Source organism: Rhincodon typus, unplaced genomic scaffold (genome assembly GCF_021869965.1).
Source record: "Rhincodon typus isolate 14 unplaced genomic scaffold, sRhiTyp1.1 hic_rhity00002637, whole genome shotgun sequence".
Taxonomy (NCBI): Eukaryota; Metazoa; Chordata; class Chondrichthyes; order Orectolobiformes; family Rhincodontidae; genus Rhincodon; species Rhincodon typus.
The window spans coordinates 1-25,000 of record NW_025968275.1 but is presented as its reverse complement, the minus strand read 5'-3'; the positions used below and the strand labels follow the sequence as shown (position 1 = coordinate 25,000).

The following is a 25,000-nucleotide window of genomic DNA, read 5'->3' as shown; positions in this document are numbered from 1 at the left end:
TCTTTGATATCCACTTGAAGTCTTCACCTTCCCATCCCATTTTTCATACGGATGCAAGCTCGTTATGTACTCAGTCCAAATATGTGGAGCATTATGCACAGCTCTCTACCTAATCTTTAAATTTCCAGCACACAGCATTGAAGCCAATCTTTTACAGCAGACCATAGTTCTACACTTGCTGCTCAAATCACATTGTCCGTATCACACACCCTTTTGTGATTCACACGGCTCTACAGGAACTACAGAAAGGTTGATGATTTGCATGTGATCTTGACTATCTTTTTCAGTGCTTCAGGATAATTGTAAGAACATTCTAACAATTGAGTTGTTCTATAGCCACTGCTCTTGTGAAGTGTCAGTGATGAGGAGTGACAGTAGACCAAAGCTCAGCCAAATCCTAACATCTTTCTGCTTTGTTACGCTAAATGTTGAGTAAACAGGCACCTTCATATTATTGTTCAGGATTTTGCTTTTATCCATTCAAGGTATGTAGACATCGTTGTGTAGTCTCACCATTTCCTGTTCATCCTTAGTTGTCCTTTGAGAAGGTTCTGGTGTGCTGTCTACTTGAAATGCTTTAGTCCAGATAGGGTAGGGACACTTGAAATGCAGTTAGGAAGGGAGTTCCAGGATTTGGCCCCAGAGACACTGAAGATATGGTGGTGTGGTTTGAGTGAGAGGGAGCACAGTTTTTGTAACTTGGTCCTTAAGACTCACACCTGCAAAACGACCTCACTTGGGGTCCCGGCTTCCATTATGGGAAGTCCAGTTCTAGATGGTAGAGGTTGTGGCTTTGGAAAGTGCCATCAAAAGAGCGTTGGTGAGTTGCAGTGCCTCTAGTAGATGGTACACACTGCTGGCACTTTGTTTCACTGGTGGAGGGAATGGATGTGATGCCAATCAATCAGGCTGCTTTGTCCTGGATGGTGTCACATTTCTTGAGTGTTGTTGGAGCTGCCCCCATCCAGGCAAGTAGAGAGTATTCCATCACACTCCTGACTTGTGCCTGAGGATGGTGGATAGGCTTTGGGGAATCAGGATGTGAGTTACTCATCACAAAATTTCCAGCCTCTTGACCTGTTCTTGTAAACACAATATTTTGAAGCTTACTAGAAGTTTTCTAACGATGTTCAATCCATGGTCCGGGTTTTGGTGTATGTTGCTTTTTAGTTGCCGTTGAATTAAGGGTATCTAATCTTTGAAAATGGAGGCAGGTCATTTGGCAAAACTCGTGACTGAATCACATATAATTCAATGATGCGAGAATCAGGATGTCTTTAAAAAGTGAGACACCTCCCTCCAAACGCCTAGCATACGATCATCAGAAAATGTCCCAGGGCATTTCACCAAGATCGAATCAAAATAAGAATACCGAGCCAAGGAAATCCTCGGAAAGACCATAAAATGTAGGAACAGAAGTAGGCCATTTGGCCCGTCGAAGTTGCTATACCACTCAGTGACATCACGGATGATCTGATAACCCTCACTGCACCTTCCTGCCTTATCCCCATAACCCGTGATTTCCCTTAAAATCTGTCTATCTCAGCCTTGAATATGCTTAATGGCCCAGCCTTGACAGCCTTCCTGCGGTAAAGAATTCCATGCATGCATGGAATGAAGAAAGCTCTTCTTTATCTTAAATGGGGATCCCCTTATTGCTGAGATTGTGATGTCTGGTTCTAGAATCCCCCACAAGGGGAAACAACATCCCTGCGTCTACCCTGTCAGGTCCCCTAAGAATCATATATGTTTCAATAAGATTGCCTCTCATTCTTCTAAGCTCCCAATGAGTACAGCCCCAACCTACTTAACCTCTGTCATAAGAAAATCCTTCCATACCCAGGATTAACCTGGCGAACCTTCTTTGGAGTGCTTCCAATGCCAATATATATTTCCTTAGAAAAGGGGTCCAAACCTGTTCACAGTAACCCAGGTGTGGTTTAAGTAGTGCCTTGTATAGTTTTAGCAAAACCTCTGCATTTTATACTTCATTACCATTGAGATAAAGGACAACATTCCATTTGTCTTCCCTGTTGCCCTTTATTTCACAGGTAACAGAGTATAAAAATAGGGAAAGGTGGCTAAAAATGGATTTGTAGCTGGAGATAGATGGGGGACGCTGGGAGTGGGAAGAGAAATCAAGTAAGGCCTGGAAATTGTGATGCAGACAGTATGGAACTGATAGCTCAGCTTGGAGCAAACTGGGACACTGAGGTTGAAAACTCTTTGATTCAGTGGTCGATGTGGGATGATGAATAAGGTCGAGCAGGGGTAGGCTATTCGATAAGATCATGGCTGATCTGGTTGTAACCTCGACTTCACATTCTCGCTTAATGCCATTAACCTTTCACCCCTCTTGCTCACCAAGAATCTATCTACCTCTGCTGTAAAAAATATTCAAGGACTCCACTTACACCCTCTTTTCAGGAAGAGAGTTCCAAAGCTTCACGATCTTCCTGAGAGAAAATATTTTACCCCTCCTCAGTTTTATTGGAAGTAAATTAAGAAATGTAGAGCAATGGTGGGTAAATGGTGTTGAGAAACTGATCCCAGTAATGGGTTACAAGTTAAACCTTCGATCATTTGGCCTGTCTAATTCGGTGCTTCAAAATGAGGTGACTTTTACTGTGAGGCCATTCTGAATTTCTTTTCTGCAGGTGACACGTGTTTTTGATGCACAGTTTGAATAGCTTCAACGTCTGATTCATTTATGGGTAGATGCCTGAGTAATGGATTGAACTGACGAAATGAACTCATCTTTCATATCAGGCGATCGAACAATAACGCCAATCTTGCTATCGTTAATGGTTACTAAATGAGGTGTGCGTTCTCTCACCGATGGGCAATACAGTGGCTCAGTAGTTAGCACTACTGCCTCACAGCGCCAGGGACCCAGGTTTGATTCCACCTTTGGGTGGAGTTTGCACATTCTTCCCAGTCTGTGTGGGTTTCCTCCAGGTGCTCCGGTTTCCTCGCACAGTCCAAAGATGTGCAGGCTGAGTGGATTGGCCATGCTAAATTGTCCCTTAGTGTTCAAGGATGTGCAGACGAGGTGGGTTGCCTATGGTTATTAGGGGGATAGGATGTAGGGGTTGTACTGGCTATGATGTTCTTTGGAAGGACAGTGCACAATCGATTGGCTGAGTGGCCTGTATCTGCACTGTAGTGATTCTGTGATGCGCTTAGAGCTGATTTTACGTGTTCTCTCTTGTAGGATGAAGTGGGAGCCCCTGGGATTGTCGTTGGTGTTTCTGTGGATGGGAAAGAAGTTTGGTCGGAAGGTTTGTATTGCCTCAGTTGTGACCATCATGGTTAGATGTTTCCAGTGAAGAGGTGAGAATCATTGTGAATGATAAAACACACTGTGGAAAGCTTAAAGAAACTATTGTATTCATTTTGTGGTTCCAAGTTTGCCTGACATCCTCTTTATATGTATCATTATTAGCTAAATAATGCTACTTAGAATCCTTTATTAAAGAAAGAGCTTGCATTTTTACAATACTTTTAACAGCCCAAGTGTCTCATAGGTAATGAGTTGCTTCTGTAATAAGGAGAAATCCAGCAGTCATTTTGATCACCATTAGCAGCAAAATAACAAAAGAGCAGCTTTCTGTTTTCATTTATATTGGAAAAGGAACTAATGTGTACCAGGATAGATGAGATTTCCACTGCTCTGCTTTCAATAGTGAGATGGGAAATCCTTTACATCAACCTGACGGTTGCATGGTGCAAATTGAAATAACTCCACAGAGGCTTGTATCCCACGTCACTCTTTATTTACACATGGAGAGTCCTTAACACTGATCCAGCTCCCTGAGAGTCAGCTCTCAGAGTAAACAGGATGTCTGACTCTCCTGTTCTTATATTCACCCACGGCTCCCTGATTGCACAGTGGCTCAGTAGTTAGCACTGCTGCCTCACAGCGCCAGGAACCTGTGTGACGGTCTCTGTGGAGTTTGCACATTCTCCCCGTGCCTGCGTGGGTTTCCTCTGGGTGCTCCGGTTTCCTCCCACAGTCCAAAGATGTTCAGGGTAGGTGCAGTCAACAGTTGCTGGAAAAGTTCAGCAGGTCTGGCAGCATCTGTGAAGAAAAAATCAGAGTTAACGTTTCAGGTCCGGTGACCCCTTCCTCAGAACTGCAGTCAACACAGTGTGGAGCTGGAGGAAGGCAGCATCAGAGGAGCAGGAAAGTTGATGTTTCGAGTTTACACCCTTCATCAGGACTCCAGCAAGTTAGGTGGATTGGCTGTGCTAAATTGTCCATAGTGTCCAGCGACATGCAGGTTAGGTGGATTGGCCATGGGAAATGCAGGGTTACAGGGATAGGGTGGAGGGGTGGATCTGGGTGGGATGCTCTTTGGAGGGTCAGTGTGGACTTGATGGGCTGAAGGGCCTGCTTCCACTCTTTAGGGATTCTGTGATTGGACCAGATTAACAGCCCCAATCGGGGAACTTTTATATTCTAAGAGATCCACTTGGCTGACCCTATTACAATCACTACAGTGATGTCACTAGCTTTGTAATCCAGAGGTGCAGGCAATGCCCTGGGGACAGAGGATGGTGCTAATTGAAATTCCACCAAAAAATCTGGAGTTTAAAGCTCACCTGATGGTGACTGACAACTGTCATCGGTTGATGTAAAATCCCATCTGGTTCACTAATGTCCTTCAGTGAAAGAAATCTGCCAGCCTACACCTACTTTGACCTACATGTGATTCCAGATTCTCAGCAATGTGCTTGACTCTTAGCTGTCCCCCAAAGTGGCTTATCAAGTGCCCCATTAGAAATGGGCAACAAACGCTGGCCTTGTCCACATGCCATGGAAGAATAATGTTAGCCTAAGAGGCCAGGCTTCTACAGTGCGATTCATCAGTAAGTTTCATGATTACAATTCAGTAGAAGCGACATAATTCCAAATTAAGATGGTGTATAACTTGGAAGGGTAGTAATGTTCCCATGCATCTAGTACCCTTGTCCTTGTAGTTGCTAGAAGTTGCAGGTTTCAAAGGTGCCACTGGTGAAGGTTGGTAACTTGCTGCATGGTATCTTGTCAATGGGGCACACTGTTGCCACTCTGCATTGGTGGTGGAGGGAGTGAATATTTAAGGTGGTAGAAATGTATCGTTGACAGCAGTGAATCTTTTGAGTGTTGTTAGATTCAGGCAAGTGGAGAGAACAGGAGAGAATCTAACTATCTCCCCTTGATCACTGAATCCTCCAATGATAACCTCCCTGGAGGGATTCAGTTACCATTATCCTAATCTGTGCCTTGTAGACGGTGGACAGGCTTGGGAGAACATAATAAACAGGAATCAGAGTAGGCCGTTTGGGTCCTCAAACCTGTCCCACTGCTCACTAAGATCGTGTCTTTTTGAGGCCTCAACACGTTTCTTGTCAGCTCAACATAGCCATCAACTCCCTCATCTTTCAAAAATCTGTCTATTTCCACTTTAAATACTTGTAGTGATCTAGCCTCCCCCAACTCTGTGGGGTAGAGAAGTCCAGACATTCGCTACCTTCTGGGAGAAGAAATTCCTTTGCATCTCAGTTTTAAATGAGTGTTCCTTAATCTGTAAGTAGGATCCCGCATTCCAGATTTTACATGCACAATTTCTCTATCTCCTTTCTCTTTCTCTCTCTCTCCAACTCTCTCTAGCTCTATCTCCCTATCTCTCTCCCTATCTCTCTCTCTATCTCTCTCTTTCTGTCTCTCTCTCTATCTCTCTGCCTCTCTATATATCTTTCTACCCCTCTCTCTATCTCTCTCTTCACAACATCTATCCTGTCAAGCTCCTTCAGGATTTTGATTGTTTCAACTACTTGCATTCTTCCAAACCCTAGTGAATAAAGGCCTAGTCTGGTGATTTTTTCTTGGTAAGTCAGCCCTTCATCCCTGGAATCAGATTAATGAATCTCTCTTAATTGCCTCCAATGTCAGTTCATTGTTTATTAATTCCTTTATTAAATACGGGCCCAAAACTGTACACAGTACTCCAGTTATGGTTCCTACTTGTGATTTATTACCCTTATATTCCTTATTGCTTCCACATTGCATCTATTGCACCTCTGTTGCTTATCATCTGATACTTTCCTCTATTGATAATGATACTCCACCTCTTCTTCATTTTTGCCTACTCTTCCAGAATATTGTGTTCCCAATCTTGGTCACCCTGCACCACCTCTTCATAATAGCTATCATGTCTAGGGAGCTATCAAAGGACTTACTCCCTGCAGAATTCCCACCTGTGTCCTGCTTCTGTGGCCTCAGTATTTATATGGCTGGTCCAGTTCAGTTTCTCATTAATGGTAACTGAATCCCTCCAGGGAGGTTATCATTGGAGGATTCAGTGATCAAGGGGAGATAGTTAGATTCTCTCCTGTTGGAGGCAGTCATCAATTGGTACTTGTGTGACTTGAATGCTATTTGCCACTTGTCAGCCCAAGGCTAGACGTTGTCAGGACCTTTGACCTGCACTGTTACTGAAGAAGCTCTTTCGTTTGTTGTTCTGACTTTCTTTAAGGCCTGGGATATGCCGATGTGGAAAACCGGGTGTTGTGTAATCCAGAAACAGTCATGCGTATTGCTAGTATCAGCAAATCCCTTACCACGACTGCTGTTGCCAAGCTCTGGGAAGCGGGAAAGCTGGATTTCGATGCCCCAGTCCAGAAATATGTTCCAGAATTTCCAGAAAAGGAGTATGAAAGAGAGAAAGTAAGAACTTTATTGAAACATTGTCTCTGTTGTAACCATACAAAACAGTAAATGTATGAGGGGAGCTCCACATTGCAACGTTACCTATACCTTTAGCAGGAAGCTGACTGAGAGATAAAGGACACAGTGTGAAATGCCCTTTAATCTGGGCTCTTTTCCTTTCGTTTGTCAGCCAGGCTGGGTAACCCTAACCCCTCTATCTGCGATTTGTTTGAACAATCAGAAGATAATAGCGAGCAGCTTCCCAAATTGCTCTGTGTGATACTACAATTCTGGAATCTGTGATGCTGAATAAAATGATGGAAATAATTCCTTCACCTCAATGCAACTGGGATGTGATCCAGCTCCTGATCAGTTACAAGTTATACAAACAAGCAAATGAGTTAGGAGCACCAATAGGCCATTTGGCTCCTTGAGTTTTCCCTGCCATTTAATAAGATCTGACTGTGGCCTCAACACCACTTTCCCATCTTCTTAGGGCATCCTGAGAATGCAAAAATTTTTATCAATTCAATAGTAGTGCGTGACTTGGGCAAGTCAGCCCTGACTAAGGTACACTCCCACCAAGATTTGAATTTATGTCATTATTTCATGGCTGCAGGCCATTCCAAATTGTTTCGCAGTAATGAATTACTATTGAACAGTAGTCATCGTCATATTATGGAAGAGTTTACAGCCAGTTCGCACGCTGCAAGATCGCACAAACTGCAGTGAAGTCCCCCTTTCCTCTAGTTGTTTTAGTATTATTAGGGAGGATTCACATGTATCGCTCAACCATTGTGAGTCTCCAGGTGGGACTACACTCTCTAATTCCAGCAAAGTGTTGTTGGTTAGACAGGGAATGTTGCTGCTGTAGGGGTCAGTGCCACAAACTCCTTCCTGGGATGGTGCTTTTCTGTGGCAATCTGAAGGTGTAGTTCTTCAAATGTCTGTGCTCCATGTGCACACGCTGCTTCCAGTTACTCAAGTCAGTCTGGCAATATATTTAAGGTGAGAGCAGAAAGATTTTTTAAAAGATTTTAAAAAGACATGAGAGGCAATTTTTTTTACACAGAGAGTGGTTCATGTGTGAACTTCCAGAGGAAGTAGTAGATGAGGCTACAGGTACAATGTTTAAAAGACCTTTAGATAAATACATGAATAGGAAAGGTTGGGAGAGATATGGGCCAAGTGCAGGCAATTGAGACTAGTTTAGTTTGGGATTATGGTCAGCATGGACTGGTTGGACCGAAGGGTCTGTTTCCATGCTGTATGACTCTATGAAATGATATCTCACTTGCGCATAATAGAATAGTCTTCTGGATGAGGGTGACTTACGCTTAGGAAGCTTGACACCATCCAAGACAAATCAGCCCATCTAACCCACTGACTCCCTCCATCACCATCACCAACACACAGTGGCAACTGTGTGTGGCGTTCCCTCTAATTTTCTCACCAGCTGCGTGGGTCTCTGAGAAGCGATTTCTGGAACCAGACATCAGTGTCGTGTTTAGTGTGCTGATGTCAATTGCTCTGTGCGGAACATCGGAGCAGCTTCACCCACACAGCTCAGAAGAAACATTCAGAGATAGTAAGAACTTCCAATGCTGGAGTCTGAGATAACACAGTGTGGAGCTGGAGGAACACAGCAGGCCAGGCCCAACCAGAAACGTCAGCTTTCTGTTTGTACTGTCTGTAAGATTCACTGCAGAAATTCACCATGGCTCTTTCAACAGCACTTTCCAAACTCGCAACCACTACCGTCCAGCAGTTTAAAAGCAGCAGGCACAGGGGAACACCCCACCTACCCACTGTCCTCCAAGCCACAGATTATCCAGACTTGGAAATAAATCAGTGTCACTGGGTGCAAATCCTAGAACTCACTGCATAGCAGCACTATGGGCGCCCCTACACTACATCGACTGCCATGGCTCAAGAAAAGCAGGATGTGTAGAGTCAGGGCTCAGCTGGTGAACTGGATCGGAAGATGTCTACCGAAAAGAGAGGGGAGGTGTTAAGGACCGGTACAAAAGAGGTCATGGTAATCCTCGGGGCTGGGTGCTGGGTCTACCTCAGCGTTCGTCTCAAACAGAAATGATTCGAGATGGGAAGAACATTGTCAAGGTTTGCCAATAGTGCAAGCTTGGCTGGGCAAGTGTGGGCACAGCTTATGAAATGAACGACTGCACCAAAACTCAGGAGGATATGTGCTGAGATGCAAAACAGGGTAGATAAGTGGCAAGTTAAATTTAATCCAGCAGAGTGAGAGATGCTTCAATTTAGATGGAGGAATAAGGAGCCCACTTACTGACTTGAAACAGTAAGAAAGAAGATGGAGTAAAGGAACAATGGGTTCTGGGAATAGATACCTGAATATGAAGAGACGTGACGTAAAGTCATAAAAGAAATATTTTCAGAAGAATAGATTGCAAAAGCCATGAGGTAAGGTTAATTTTATTCAGAATCTTAGAGAACTCTCTGCAGTTAAACTCTCCGTGCACTGGAGACGTGGGGAGAAGATTGAGAAGAATGTTTCTAAAATCGGGAACTGGACACAGTACTCCAGAAGAGGCCTCACCAATGTCCTGTATAACCTCAGCATGACTTCCCAACTCCTGTACTCAAAGGACTGAGCTTGCCTTTGTTGTTCAGTCCTTTGAGTATCGGAGTTGGAAAGTCATGTTGAGGTTGTACAGGACATTGGTGAAGCCTCTTCTGGAATACTGTGTCCATTTCTGGTCACCCAGTTATAGGAGGGATATGATCAAGCTGGAGAGGGTTCAGAAGAGACTTACCAAGATGTTGCCAGGTATGGAAGGTTTGATTTATAAAGAAAGGCAGGATAGATTGGGACTCTCTTTTTCACTGGAGCGTGGTAGATTGAGAGGCGACATAGAAGTTTGTAAAATAATGAGAGGGAAATAGAGTTAATGGTAGTTGTCTTTTCCCTAGGATGGGGGATTTCAAGACTAGAAGGCGCTTTTTTGAAGGAGAAAGATTTAAAAAAGACATGAGGGGCAAATTTTTTACACAGAGGGTAATTCGCATGTGGAATGAACTTCCTGAGAAATTGGTGGATGCTGAATAAGAAAGGTTTGGAGGGTATGGACCAGGAACAGGCAGGTGGGACTAGTTTAGTTTGGGATTATGGTCGGCATGGACTGGTTGGACCTAAGGGTCTGTTTCCATGCTGTATGACTCTATGACTATACAAGGATGAAAGAATCAGGATAGGCTGAGCAAGCGTGAAAGGGAGTCCCGCAGGAGATTATAGAAGATAGGAGCAGGAACCTTTCGGCCCTTTGAACCTGCTCTGCCATTCAACATGATCATGTCTGATCATCCAACTCAGCCCCGTTCCTGCTTTCTCCCCATAGCCTATAAGCCCTTTAGCCCCAAGAACTATATCAAACTCTTTCTTGGAAACTTTAATGTTTTGGCCTGAACCGTTTACCATCACAGAGAATTCCACAGGTGCAGCCCTCCCTGGGTTGAAGAAATTTCTCCTCATATCAGTCCTAAATGACTTACCCTGTGTCCTTAAAAGTTTTTAGGGAGGGTGGAGGAATTTGGTAGGGTGAAGTTGAGAAAGTGTGCGAGTCTGTAACATGGGGAGCAGAGATATGTGATACCTATCAGCTGATCATAAATAGCAATGCTTGCCAATTCCTCTTCCACTTTGACCCCATTTTGAGGCATGAAAAGTGCCACCACCCCCCGAGTGAGATGGGCGGGGCTATTTTGTGGGGAGGTATGCGTTGTGAATACTGAGGTACGGGACATGATGTAAAGTGTTTAAACTTCGGAGATTTTTAAATTGGATTTTAAAAGCCTACCTCTTAGCTGACCTTTTAACGAGCCAATCAGTTGGGCCATTAAAAAACACAAGGATTTAAAGGGCCCTCATGGTTGTGAAGACCATAAGAAATAGGAACAGGAGTAGGCCATTTGACCCCCTGAGCCTGCTCCGTTATTCACAAGGATCATGACTGTTCCAGTGCTACACATGTCCACTTTCTGTGTTTTCCCTGTAACCCTTGATTCCCTGACTGATCAAAAATCTATTTCAGGCTTAAATATACACAAGGACTCTGCCCTCACAGCTCCCTGTGTCTAGGAGTTCTAAAAACTCTCAACCCTCAGAGAGAAGAAATTTCTCCTTATCTCGGTTTCAAATTCTGAGACTATGCCATCTGGTCCGAGACTCTCCCATGATGGGGAACATCCTCTCAGCATTTACCCTGTTTATATTTGGTCAGAACTCCATGGGAGCCACGAAGCTTATGACCGTGAGCTTTCTCTTCGAGTACACTTTGAGTAGCTCTAAAACATGTAGTTCTGGCAGTGTGGAATAGATAGCAGTGAAGTACAGAAGGAAATGCATACTGGAGGGATGAAGGTGCTAGATGGGAGGAGGTGATCAGAGGGAGAAAAGGTTACGTTCGGATTGAAAGACAGCCATGGTCAAGGCCGAATTGGCTTTACAAATCTTGATGCATTCCAGAAATCCCTGCAAATACCAGCATGTTCCCAGGGATGTGCTAAAAATACTGTCAACCCCAGGGAGCCCCAGACAAGTTTGGAAATTCAGAGTCGCTGTCCCTACTGCAAGGCAACAGCAGAGATTACATACTGGCCAATGCAGATAAGAATACAGAAATCTGAAACTTTTTATAGATCCCTTAGGGACATGGGATGACAGGTGGAAAGGCCGTGTCTACTTTAACTAAAACAACTGCCCTTGCCCAAATGTCCGATGTGTCCGTCATCCCTGTGCTTGCATTGACTTCTGTTAGCTCCCACTTCAGAAATTTACATTTAGATTTCGCACCCTTGTTTTTGAGCCTCTTATTCCTTCCTGTTTCTGAAATCTCCTCCAGTTCCACAACCCTCCAAGATCTCTAAGCCCCTCTAAATCTGGTCTCTCAAGCATTTTTAATTTTAATAGCTTGTCTGCCAGCAGTTGGGACTGGTCACTGAGCTCTGTAAACCTCTCCAGATCTTTGATCTTTAAGAGGCTTCCTCAAACTGTCCTCTGTAATGAAGCTTTCAGTCACTTGCCCAGGGATCTTGTCAGGTCCCTCAGTGTCAGATTCTGTTTGTTATGGATCAGAGCAGACCCTCTGAAAATATTTTAAGAGGGTATTCTAGACCCTAACTTTTTTCTTATTTTAAAGGCAAATGTGAAATGCCTGTTCCCGATGCAATGTGACTGGTCAAACTACTCGATGTTAAGCAAAACACAATTTATTTAAACACTGTACTTAAAATACAACCAAAGAAAGAGGAAGTTAGAATAACTTAACTCTATTGGAAAATTTAACAGAATAATAGAAACAGTAACTATTACTTGGAGAAATAAATAGCGACATCTTGAAAAATGTTCATATTACAGATGAGGAGGTGCTGGACGTCTTATAATGCATAAATGTGGATAAATCCCCAGGACCTGATCAGGTCCTTAGAACTCTATGGGAAGCTAGGGAAGTGATTGCTGGGCCCCTTGCTGAGATATTTGTATCATCGATAGTCACAGGTGAGGTACCGGAAGACTGGACATTGGCTAACATGATGCCACTATTTAAGAAAGGTGGTAAGGAAAAGCCAAGGAATTATAGACCGGTGAGCCTGACTTCGGTGATGGGCAAGTTGTTGGAGGGGATCCTGAGGGGCAGAATTTAGATGTATTTGGAAAGGCACGGACTGACAAAGGGATGGTCAACATGACTTTGTGTGTGGGAAATCGTGTCTCACTGATTTAAATGAGTTTTTTGACGAAGTAACAAAGAGGATTGATGAAGGCAAAGTGGTGGACGTGATCTATATGGACTTCAGTAAGGCAGTTGACAACGTTCTGCATTGTAGACTGGTTAGCAAGGTTAGATCACATGAACCAACTATGTGGATACAGAACTGGCTTGAAGGTAGAAGATAGAGGACGGCAGTGGAGGGTTGCTTTTCAGACTGGAGGCCTGTGACCAGCGGTGTGCCACAAGGATTGGTGCTGGGTCCACTGCTTTTTGTCATTTATATAACTGATTTAGATGTGAACATAGGTGGGATGATTGGTAAATTTGCAGATGACACCAAAATTGGAGGTGTAGAGTACAACAGGACCTTGATCCGATGGACCAATGGGCCAAGGAGTGGCAGCTGGAGTTTAATTTAGATAAATGTGAGGTGCTGCATTTTGGAAAGACACATCAGGGCAGGACTTATACACTTAATGGTAAGGTTCTGGGGAGTGTTGCTGAACAAAGAGACCTTGGGGTGTAGGTTCATAGTTCCTTGAAAGTAGAGTCGCAGGTAGAAGGGATAGTGAAGAAGGTCTTTCATATGCTGGCCATTATTGGTCAGTGCATTGATTCATACATTTTGTGACAGTTTGTGGATTAGAGGTGTATGACTGTTGGCACAGAGCTGGGAGGTCTTGTTGCGGCTGTACAGGATATTGGTTAGGCCACTTTTGGAATACTGCATTCAGTTTTGGTCTTCCTGCTATAGGAAGGATGTTGTGAAACTTGAAAGAGTTTAGAAAAGATTTACAAGGATGTTGCCAGGGTTGGAGGGTTTGAGCTAAAGGACGAGGCTGAATAGGCTGGGGCTATTTTCCTTGGAGCATCGGAGGCTGAGGAGTGACCTTATAGAGGTTTATAAAAGACATAGATAGGGTAGGAGAGTTCAAAACTAGAGGGCACAGGTTTAAGGTGAGAGGGGAAAGATTTAAAAGGGATCTAAGGGGCAACTTTTTCATGCAGAGGGTGGTGCATTTATGGAACAAGCTGCCAGAGGAAGTGGTGGAGGCTGGTAAAATTACAACATTTGAAAGGCTGGATGGGTACATGAATCAGAAGGGTTTAGAGGGATATGGGCCAAATTCTGGCAAATGGGACTAGATTAATTTAGGATACCTGGTAGACATGGACGAGTTGGACCATGCTGTATAGCTCTATGACTGTACTAGCTGTTCCAATATAGTGACATTACATAAACACACCCCTTGGCAAAAATTCTCACATGCATTTCTCCAATCTAGGAGGAAAAAGCATCAAGAGAAAATTCAGAGAGTAGAGGCCAGGAGACATTCACTGAAGCTTCCAACTCTGTTGAGACCCTAACAGCTTCTGCTTAAAGCCGAATGTAACAATGCAGATGTCCTGATCAGTGAGAGCTCGCCACATTCATTCAGGCTGTTTAAAATAAAAACATAGCCTCCCAAGCTGTTTATTGTAGTGGTTCTGGTAGACTGCTCAGCGCCTCTGCCTTACAATCTCTCTTCAAAAAAAATGCCAGGATAAAATAACTTCTTAAAGTCACACCATCGTCAACATGAAGCACCTTGGGACACTGTACCATGTTAAGGATAGAAACATAGAAAGTAGGAGCAGGAGTAGGCCATTTGGCTCTTCGAGCCTGCTCTACTGTTCATTATGATCATGGCTGATCTTCTGTCTCAATACCATATTCCTGCTTTCTCCTCGTACCTAAAAGTGTATCAGTCTCTGAATATATTCAGTGACTTGGCCTCTTCTTGTGGTAGAGAATTCCAAGAGTTTGCCACCCTTTGAGTGAAGAAATTTTTCCTCATCTCAGTCCTACATGGTCTACCCCAAATACTGAGACACTCTCCCCCAGTTCTGGACTCCCTAACCAGACGAAGCATCCTCCCTGCATCTACTCTGTCCAGCCCTGATATAATGTTATACACTTCGATCAGGTCCCCTCCCATCCTTTTAAATTCTAGGCCCAAGTCGAACCAATCTCTCCCACAGGACAGACCTACCATCCCAGGTATCAATCTAGTGAACTTGCACTTTGCGCTCCCTCTATGGCAAGCATGTTTCTTCTTAGGGAGACCAAAACTGCACACAACACTCCAGATGTAGTCTTACCAAGGCCTATATAACAGCAGTAAGCCATCCCTGTTTCTGAACTCTTATCCTCTTGCAATGAAGGCCAATATAGCACTTGCCTTCCTAATTGCTTACTGCACCTGCATGTCTACTTTCATTGACTAGTGTACAAGGTGTACATATCTCTTTGCACATCCACACTTCCCAATGTTGTGGTTGGTTGGCTCGCCGAGCTAGTTCGATGTTCCGCAGAAGTTTCATTACCCTGCTGGGTAACATCATCAGTGCAGCCTCCGATGAGGCACTATTGTGTTTTCCCGCTTGTTATTTAAACTCTGGTGTCCATTGAGCTGGATTACCTCACGATCGACACCAGGAAGATACTACACGCCTCGACACACATCACGCTACCTTACATCAGGAACACATCTGAACTGACCACAAGACTCCTATGAACACTGGGCATCAGAGTAGCACACAAACCCACATGAACCCTACGCCAACTGATAACCCAAACCAAAGACCCCTTACCCACTGTGGACAGGACCAATGTCATATACAAGATTCCCTGCAAAGGCTGCAAGAAACATTACATTGGACAAGCAGGAAGAAAATCAGCCACAAGATACACCAACATCAACTAGCAACAAAAAGACACGACCAATACTCACTCACCTCCATCCACATGGATAAGGAAAACCACCAGTTTGATTGGGAACAACATAGGATCCTGGGATAGGCCAAACAGAGACAAGCACGGGAATTCCTAGAGGCCTGGCTCTCCACACTCAACAAACACATTGAGCTAGACCCGATATACACTCCATTGCGAGAGAAAACCAGAAGTGAGGTAACCCAGCTCAACGGACTCCAGAGTTTAAATAACAGGCGGGAAAACACAACGGCGCTTCATCGGAGGCTGCACTGATGATGTTACCCAGCAGGGTAATGAAATATCTGCGGAACATTGAACCAGCTCAGCGAGCCAACCAACCACAACATCCACAACCCGAGCTACAAATCTACTCAAAAACCTTAGACGCTTCCCAATATATCACCATTTATATAATACTCGTCCCTTTGTTTTGTTACGAAGGTGTCATCCATGTAGCGTATCCATAGTTTCGGTTGGATTAGGGGAAGGGCACGCTTTCAAGTCTCTGCATCACCATTTCAGCTATTAGTCTGGAAATAGGTGATCCATGGGTGTCCCGTTGATCTGTTCATAGCTGAAACGGTGATGCAGAGACTTGAAAGCTTGGCCCTTCTGCTAATCCAACCGAAACTATGAGTACGATATGTGGACGACACCTTTGTAATTATTAAATGGACCAAATTAGAGGACACACATGAACCAATAAACACTCTCACCGGGATCAGATTCACTAGGGAAGAGGAAAAGAACAAACAGCTCCCATTCCTGGATGTCATGGTGGAACGCAGGACCAACAGGGACTTCCTAACAAAGGTTTATAACTTCACATTTAGCCACACTGTACTGCATCTGCCACATGTTTGCCCACTCAGTCAACTTGTCTAAATCACCTTGAAGCCTCCTTGCAGAGGACTTCCTCTGTTTCTATTTCTTATAATTTTATGACATAATGGGGCTCATCTACAGTAGGCATGCATTTCTGTAGCACCATTTGCACAAATGGGACATCCCAAAGTGATTCTTTTGTAATGTAGGAAACATTGACAACCAATTTTTACACAGTAAGCTCCCACAAATAGAAACAAGATAATGAACAGATAATCTCTACTTCAGTTAAGTTCATGAAGGGATCGATATTTACCTTTTCTTCTAAATAGTGACCTTTGACATCACTCATGGCCTTAATTAACATCTCCTCTGAAAGACAGTACCTCTGACCATGCAGCACTACCTTACCGCTGAAGTATCAATCTCAATTTTGTGCTCAAGCATTTGGTGTGGAACTTGAAGCCACATTCTCTGACTCAGGTGAGAGTGCTGTCAACTGAGCCAGAACTGATATTTATTAGTGTCCTGTATGACTGCGTTAGAAGAGGCAATGTCACGTGTAGTCTCATGGTGAAGTGGTGTTCAAGAACAGCAATAATTAGATCACCATGTGCAAATGTAATCCAATCTGTGCAGCAAAGAGTGAGAGTCCGGAAGGCTGTGTTGCCCTCCTGGTGCCAGGGTTTGGTACATCGACTCAGAGCTGGAGAGGAACTTGCAGTGAGACAAGGAAGGTCCAGTCCTTGTAGTTCCTGTAAGTACCCACAATACATGCAGGGCAAGTGGTTCTGGTACAGTCAATCCAAGGAGCCAGACACCAAATTAAGAAGCAGAACTTCAAAGAAGATAATCTGGATTATTACCTGAGCCATGAGGGAATTGGTGTAGGGTTAATAAGATCAGAGAAACAAATGCATGACTGGTATGGGAGAAGCAGGTTCTGCTAGGGAACAGGTACCAATTCAGGTGAAAGTGGAAGCTGTAGAATTGTGGACAGTCTATGCCTCAGCCATACTGGGAGCCTTGTAACAAACACCTTACGTGGGGAAGTGGAGAGGACTTTCTCCAAAATAGCAGGTCAAGGAGTCCAATTTGGGAAACTGTAGGTAGACCAAAGAGTAGAGACAAGGCAAGAGAGAAAGGTCATAATATGGGAAATGATTGCAACAGGAAGGCATAGTGAGTTCATTTCTAAGTAAATCAACAGATAAAGTTAGGAGTTACAAAAGTCATAAAAAGGATAAATAGAAATAACAGCCAAATAACAGAGATATGACTGCAGGATGAGTTAAATTGGGACCTGAATATTGAAGGGTACAAGACATTTAGGAAGCTCAGAAATGGTGGAGAGGTGGCCTTGTTCATTAAGGATGGTATTATTACCACAACAAAGAGGGATGCTTCAGAAAACCCAGACCTAGAAGCACTTCAGTTCTAGAACCAAGGTCGCTGCCTAATAACTAAAGGTCACAAATTTAAGAGAGCTGAGGGAAAGCTTTTGCCCGCAGAGGGATGAGAGTCTTTGGAACTGTCTTCCTCAAAAGGCTTTGAATAATTTTAAGGCAGAGGTAGGTAGATTACCGTTCTCAGGGTAGCAGGAATGTGGAATAATCAGATCAGCCATGATCTTCTTGAATAGTGAAGCAGTCACAAGAAGCCTTCTCCTGTTCCTAATTCATTTATTCCTTTGTAACCCCTGTTTCTCTTGTAATTTCAATATTATTTGCTCTTTAATAGCTAGTCTGATGACAGTTTGGTTGGAACATAGGAGCACAGGCTGAAGAGCCAGGAGACACAAAATTAAGATGCAAGTGAGACAGGGTTACATAGGTAATTTTCATTGTAAGTGTGGCCATTGAAACTTACAGAATGTGTGGATTCAGAAACACAATAGCAGCAGGTGCACTAGGATGTAATAACACAGTGTGGAGCTGGAGGAACACAGCAGGCCAGGCAGCATCAGTGTTATCTCAGACTCCAGCATTGGCAGTTCTTGCTATCTCTGCATTAGGGTGTAAGATGTTAATATTTATGTATAGTTTAAAAATCTGAAAAACACTATTCTGTGTCTTGCGATAGGTGATGATAACTACCAGAATGTTACTGTCTCATCTGAGTGGCATTCGGCACTATGAGAAGGATGTTAAGAAGGTACAAAAGCAAAAAGAAAAGGACAAGAGGCTTATTAAAGAGGAGGTGAAGTCCAAAGCTTCTGATCAAGGCACTAAAGAAGAAAGCAACACAGAGAAACAGAAGGAGGCTTCAGAACTGGGAAAGGAGGGTGACCACACGCAACAGGACAAACAGCCAAAATCAGAGAGTGATAAAGCTGAAAACTCAGGGAAAAACAACAAAACCATCCAAATTAAGAAAGATTCTGAGTACGACGAATTCTTTATCAAGGAGAAGTTTGAGAATGTTTTTAAATCACTGGAGCTCTTCGAGAATGATCCCTTGATGTTCAAACCAGGTAAAAGAAAAATTACAGCTGCTCTATGGAACAGAATGCTAGGCTTGAATTAAGGTGGTGTTGACAAGAATATGTATGATAATATCATGTTTAAAATGCTGACTGTAGTAAACAGTGGGGTGGGATTGCAGGGTTGGACACTGATTAAGGAATTATGAAGACCTCAAAAATACCAAATACAGAAGTAGACCATTTGGCCCCTCAAATCTGCTCTGCCATTTAATCCTCGATTCCCCTGCCCTAACCAGAGTCTATCCACCTCTGTCTTAAAAATATTCAGTGATCTCATCTTCACCATCTTCTGAGACAGAGAGTTCCAGAATTGCACAGCCCTTTGAAAGAAACAAATTCTCCTCATCTATGTCCGAAAACGGCCAACCTTAATTTTTAAACGGTGCCCCTAGTTCTGGACTGACACACATCCTTTCAACGTTCACTTTGTCCAAACCATTCAGGATCATGTACATTTCAATTATGTCACCCCTTGATCTTCTAACTCCAGTGGAAACAAATGCAGCCTGTCCAACATTCCATAGGGTCATACAGCACGGAAACAGATTCTTCGGTCCATCTAGCCCATGCTCACCACGTTCCCAAACTAAACTAGTCCCACCTGCCTGCACTTGGCCCATATCCCTCCACTATTTCTTATTCATGTAATTATCTAAATGTCTTTTAAACATGGTAACTGTACTCACATCCATCACTTCCTCTGGCAGTTCATTCCACACACGAACCACTCTGTGTAAAAACGTTGCCCCTCATGTCTTTTTTAAATCTCTCTCCTCTCATAAGACAACTTCTCATTCCAGATATCAATGTAGTAAACCTACTGTGAACCACCTCCAATACATTTACATTCTTCCTTAAATAAGAGATCAAAACTGTACATAGTATTCAAGATATGGTCTCATCAAATGCCCTGTATAACTGAAGCATAACGTCCTTACTTTTAGGTGCAATTCCTCATACAATAAAAGATAGCATTACTTTAGCCACCTTGATTATGTGCAGTACCTGAATGCTAGGCTTTTGAGAGTCTTCCACCAGAACGCCAGGCTTGGTGGCACTGTGGTTAGCACTGGTGTCTCATAGCGCCAGGTTCGATTCCACCTTCAAGTGACTGTCTGTGTGGAGTTTGCACATTTTCCCTGTGTCTGTGTGGGTTTCCTCCAGGTGCTCTGGTTTCCTCCCACAGTCCAAAGATGTACAGGCTAGGATGGATTGGCCATGCTAAATTGCCCATCCCATCCAGGGATCTGCAGATTACGTAGGTTACAGGGAAAGGGTAGGTTGGGATGCTCTGAGGGTTGGTGTGGACTTGTTGGGCTGAAGGGCCTGTTTCCATACTGTAGGGCTTCCTTGATGATTCTCGCTGTACCTCAGAATTCTGCGGTTCTTCTCCATTTAACTAATGTTGTTCTTTCAGACAGAGTGAACAATTTCACATTTCCTCATGTTGTACTCCATCTGACAGCTTTTTAGCCACTCAAACAACCTATCTGTATATCTCTGCAACTTCTACACATTTTCCTTCCATTTTTGGTGTGGTCTGTGAATCTACCATGCCTTCACTCCCCTCACTTAATGTAAATTGTAAAACGTTGAGGCGTAAACACAGACCTCTGCAGATCTCCACTTGTCATGGAATCATTGAGTCCACACTGACCCTCTGAAGAGCATCCCACCCAGACCCACCCTATTCCTGTAACCCTGCATTTCCCATGGCTAACACACGTAGCCTGCACATCCCTGGACACTATGGGGAATTTAGCATGGCCAATCCACCTAACCTGCACGTCTTTGGACTGTGGAAGGAAACCGGAGCACCTGGAGGAAGCCCACGCAGACACAGGGAGAATGTGCAAACTCTACACAGACAGTCACCCGAGGTTGGAATCGAACCTGGGTCCCTAGTGCTGTGAGGCAGCAGTGCTAACCACTGAGCCACTGCGCTGCCCCAAATGTCAATAGAGACATGGCCCATTTATGCTTACTTACTGTTTTCTGCCAGCAGCAAATCTTCAACCCATGCTGATCTTACCCTGTAAACCATGAGTTTTCATTTTCCACAATAACCTTTGATGTGGCACTTTATCAAATACCTTCTAGAAATCCAAATACAGTTTGTCTACACACTCCCCTTTATCCACAGCACGTGTTACTCTTCAAAGAATGCCTATAAATGGATTAAACATGATATCCCTTTGACGAAACGGGGCTGATTTTTCCCAGCTAGCCCGAGTTTTTCTAATTGTGCAGTCATGATTCCTCTCTGACCCTCCTCGTCCACAGACATCAAGCTAACTGGCCTATAGTTTTGTGTTTTCTGCCACCTCCCTTTTTGAATGAAGGGGTTATGTTTGCTACTCTCTGGTCTGCTGGAACCTTTTGCTAAATTGAGGGAATGTGTCGGAATTGTGGGACCTCCTCCCCAGTAGCACTGTGGATGTGCTTATACCGTTGGGCCTGCAGCGAGCTGAGAAGGTGGCTCACCAGCACCCTCTCATGGTCGGTCAGGGGTCAGCAACAAACGCTGGATTAGCCAGTGATGCCCCCCTTGCTGTGAACAGAGTAAAGTCTCTGCAATCTCCTGCAGCCCCACATTCCTCCAAGATATATTTATGGCTCACCATTTCAGGCCTCTTGAGCATCCCTGATTTTAATCGCTACAGCATTACTGGCTGTGCCTTCAGCTATCTATGAACTGGAACACCCTCTCCCTGCTTCTCTTCCTCTCCACCTCTCGTTTCCCCCCCGCTCCCCCATTTAAGGTACTTCTTAAAACCTACCTCTTTGACCAAGGTTTTGGACAGAGCTATTAGTGCCTTATTCAACTCAGTGTCAGGTTTTGTTTGTTTAACTTCCTGTGCAGCTCCTTTGCTACATTGACAATGCTACATCAATATAAATTGTTGTTGTAATGGCAAAGCAAAGTACTGTGGTGCCGTGACTTAACAGGTAACAGTGCCCTGATAATTGTGCCCCCCTGTTTCACAAACCGTCCCAAAATATGTAAAGTTCCAGTGAGACTACCCAGATGACCAGTTTGCCTGAGTGTCTGCTATTCAGGGAGTCACAGCCACATTGGACTAAGTGTGATATCAAGGAGCTCTAGCAAAACAACAATCAATGAGTATCGGAGGCAAACTCTGCCCTGTTTGGAATCATCCCTGGCACATAGGAAGATGGTTGCAGTGGTTAGAAGTCAGTCATCTCAACTCCAGAACATCTCTGCAAGAGTTCCTGGGGGTAAAGACCTAGGTTCAATCATCTTCAGTTGCTACATCAATGACCTTCCCTCCATCATAGGGTCAGAAGTGGGGCTTTTCCCCCAAGATTGCACAATGTTCAACACCATTTGTGTCTCCTCAGATACTGAACAAGTCCATGTTCAAATGTAACAAGATCTGGACAATGTCCAGGCTTGGGCTGACAAGTGGCAAGTAACATTCACATCACACAAATGTCAGGCAATGACTATCTTCAACAAGAGACAATCTAACCACTGCCCTTGACACTCAATGGTGTTAACCATCACTGAATTCTCCACTACTAACATCCTGGGGGTTGCCATTGACCAGAAACTTAACTGGATTCACCTTATAAATTCAGTGGCTAAACGAGTAGGTCAGAAGCTAGGAATATTGCAGTGAGTAACTGACCTTCTGACTCCCCAAAGCCTGTCCACCATCTACAAGGCACAAGTCAGGAGTGTGATGGAATACTTCCTACTTGCCTGGATGGGTGCAGCTCCAACGACACTCAGGAAGCTTGACACAATCCAGGAATAAAACTGCATGCTTGATTGGCACTACATCCACAAGCATCCATTCCTTCCACTGCTGATGCTCAGTAGCAGCGGTGTGTACTATCTACAAGGTGCATTGCAGAAATTCACCAAAGATCCTTGGCTCTTTCCAAACCTATAACCACTTGCATCTCGAAGGACAAGGGCAGCAGATACATGGGAACACCACCAGTTGCTAGTTCCCCTCCAAGCCACTCACCATCCTGATTTGGAAATATATCGTCGTTCCTTCACTGTCGCTGGGTAAGAATCCTGGAATTCCCTTCCTAATAGCATTGTAGGTTTACGTAGAGCACTTCGACTGCAGCTGTTAAAAATGATAGCTCACCACCACTCTCTCAAGGGCAGCTAGGATGGGGCAATAAATGCTGGTCAACCGGTGATGCCCTTGCCCCACGAGCGAATAAAAAAAGTGATTCAAATGAAGTTTTATTGGTAATACTTATTGTAACACACTTAACTTTAACAAGAGTAGAGAAAATAAAGGATATCTAATCTACAGCTATACAACTTAAACTATACCTTTTCAGAACCTCCAAATACACACTTTCATTCATGACTAAGACAGCCAAAACACTGATTGTTTGAGATAGAAACTGTGGTGGAAAAAATAATGTAGACGAGTAAACAAAATTCCAAAGATCAAAAGACCAGGCTATGAGGAAGAGAGTTATTTTCTCTCAATCATTTTGATTTTAGCAACAATGACCCAATGCTGTCTGATAGAGTTCTTTGATTCAAGGGTTGATCAGGTGGACATGAGCATTTTCTTATTTTAGAAGTCTTTTAAGTTTTCTGTGTCTCCCCACACAGAGAGCAAGAGTGGGAGAGATAGATGTTTTCCAGCTACAGGCTGTGCAAGTTTTTACTTTCCAGCTGCAATGGCAGCTTTTAAACATTTTGCAGTTCAACCAATCAGAGGGCTGTTTCCAGGCAGTATTTCCTTAACTCAAAAGACCCTTGGTGTCACTCAGTCTCGAATTCTCCCTCTTACTGCTTCAAAAAGCAGCATTGTCTCGCACAGCTCAACAATATACAAAGCTTGATTTTCAATTTACAAAACACGCTTGATTCTTCACTAGTTGCAGTCCAAGTCTCATTTGAGTTTATAGTCTGAAAAACAAAGATATGAGGACTTTTACACCAGAGAAACTCAGGGTTTGTGATTACAGAAAATTGAGCAAATGTTTTGAGTCTTCTTCACAAGGCACAACTTTGACACTGGTTCCCTCTCCACTGATGCTGCCGGTTTACTGGGTTTGTTATTACATTGATTTCCTTGCTCAACTGTTAAATATATTTGGGAATCTGGGTAAAGGATTTGCATTTAATAATTTTGATGAGTTAAACAGCCCTCCAGAGGTGTGTAATAACATCTTTGAACAGGTTGAATGGAAAATATCAACGACTTGGACCTCAGGCGATTGTCTGTGTGGAATTTGCTCATTCTCCTTGTGTCTGCTTGGGTTTCCTCTGGGTGCTCCGGTTTCCTCTCACAGTCTAAAGATGTGCAGGTTAGATGGATTGGCCATGCTAAATTGCCCATAGTGTCCAGGGATGTGCAGGCTAGGTGGATTAGCCATGGGAATTACAGGGATAGGGTGGGTCTGGGTGGGATGCTCTTTGGAGGGTCAATGTGGGCTTGATGGGCTAAATGGCCTGCTTCCACATTGCAGGGATTCTATTCTAACTCAAAACATGACCTCAGTGTATTTTCACAGAGAAAGCTGCGTGATTGTCACATTCATCAGGTCTGGGAGTGTCTCCAGAAGCTAATGTTGCTTTCAGTTGTAACTTGGGAGAAATTATAAAGCCACTTTCCTCTCGTGTATTCCAGGAAGTCAGTTCTTGTACTCGACACATGCCTGGACCCTCCTCAGCGCTGTGGTGGAAAGGGCTGCAGAGCAGAACTTCTTGCAACTCATGAAGAAGCTATTTTTGGATCTTGACATGCTTCAAACAGTGCCGGATGAGCACGAGCCTATCATATACAACCGAGCAAGGTAGCCCCTCCACCTCGCTGCATTTCCTAAGTCCTTAAATCAAACTGCAGATGGTTTTCATTGAGCTAATGCATTGTTTACGTTCACCTATTTCTTATCTGTAGCTGGCTTCCATGTTTAATAGCATGGTGAGGAACTAAAGCCAGGGATTGATGGTCTGGTGGTCCTTCTAGCCCAGAACACTGGCAATGCCCCAGCCCCCTGACCTGAGCACAACAGTTACCTAGACCCCCTGGATATTCGGTCCTGACGTATTCCCACCCCCTTGTCCTGGGTCCTTGAAGGAGCAAGACCCAGTGAGCTCAATCAGCTCCTGAGTGATCTGTGCATGAGGCTGTACCTTCAGCAAGAATAAGGAACTGGAAAGGTTACCAGTGCCTAGGATGGAAAATCTGTGGGGAGGAAAGGTAATGGCTTGAATTAGAGACTATCGTAGCACAGGAGTGCTGAGGTTTAACCAGGTACCAATCAGTCCTTTTGGATGTCAGTGTAAGGGAAATGGTGGAAGTGGCGGAATCTGCAAAAGGCAACGTGTGGCCAGATGTAAAAGTTAACTTGTGGACCTTCCCTGTCTGAGTGGGATGACAAGTGGATCGTTTCCCTCTGAGAATCAGAGGGGCAAGATTCCATACAGTTGTTAGAGGTGCACGCACATGGAAATGTAAACATTCAGCCTGATAGTGCAGCAT

The 25,000-nt window shown here is 44.0% G+C and overlaps 1 protein-coding gene across 1 annotated transcript; it reads left to right on the top strand.

Moving 5' to 3' along the window:
- Positions 1-3,206: 3,206 nt before the first annotated feature.
- On the top strand, positions 3,207-24,315 carry lactb (lactamase, beta). The gene is made up of 4 exons (XM_048593303.1): positions 3,207-3,281; positions 6,522-6,712; positions 18,107-18,497; positions 24,146-24,315. The coding sequence occupies exons 2-4, from the start codon at positions 6,575-6,577 to the stop codon at positions 24,313-24,315; spliced, it is 699 nt and encodes a 232-aa protein (XP_048449260.1). The 5' UTR covers positions 3,207-3,281; positions 6,522-6,574.
- The last annotated feature ends 685 nt before the right edge of the window (positions 24,316-25,000 follow it).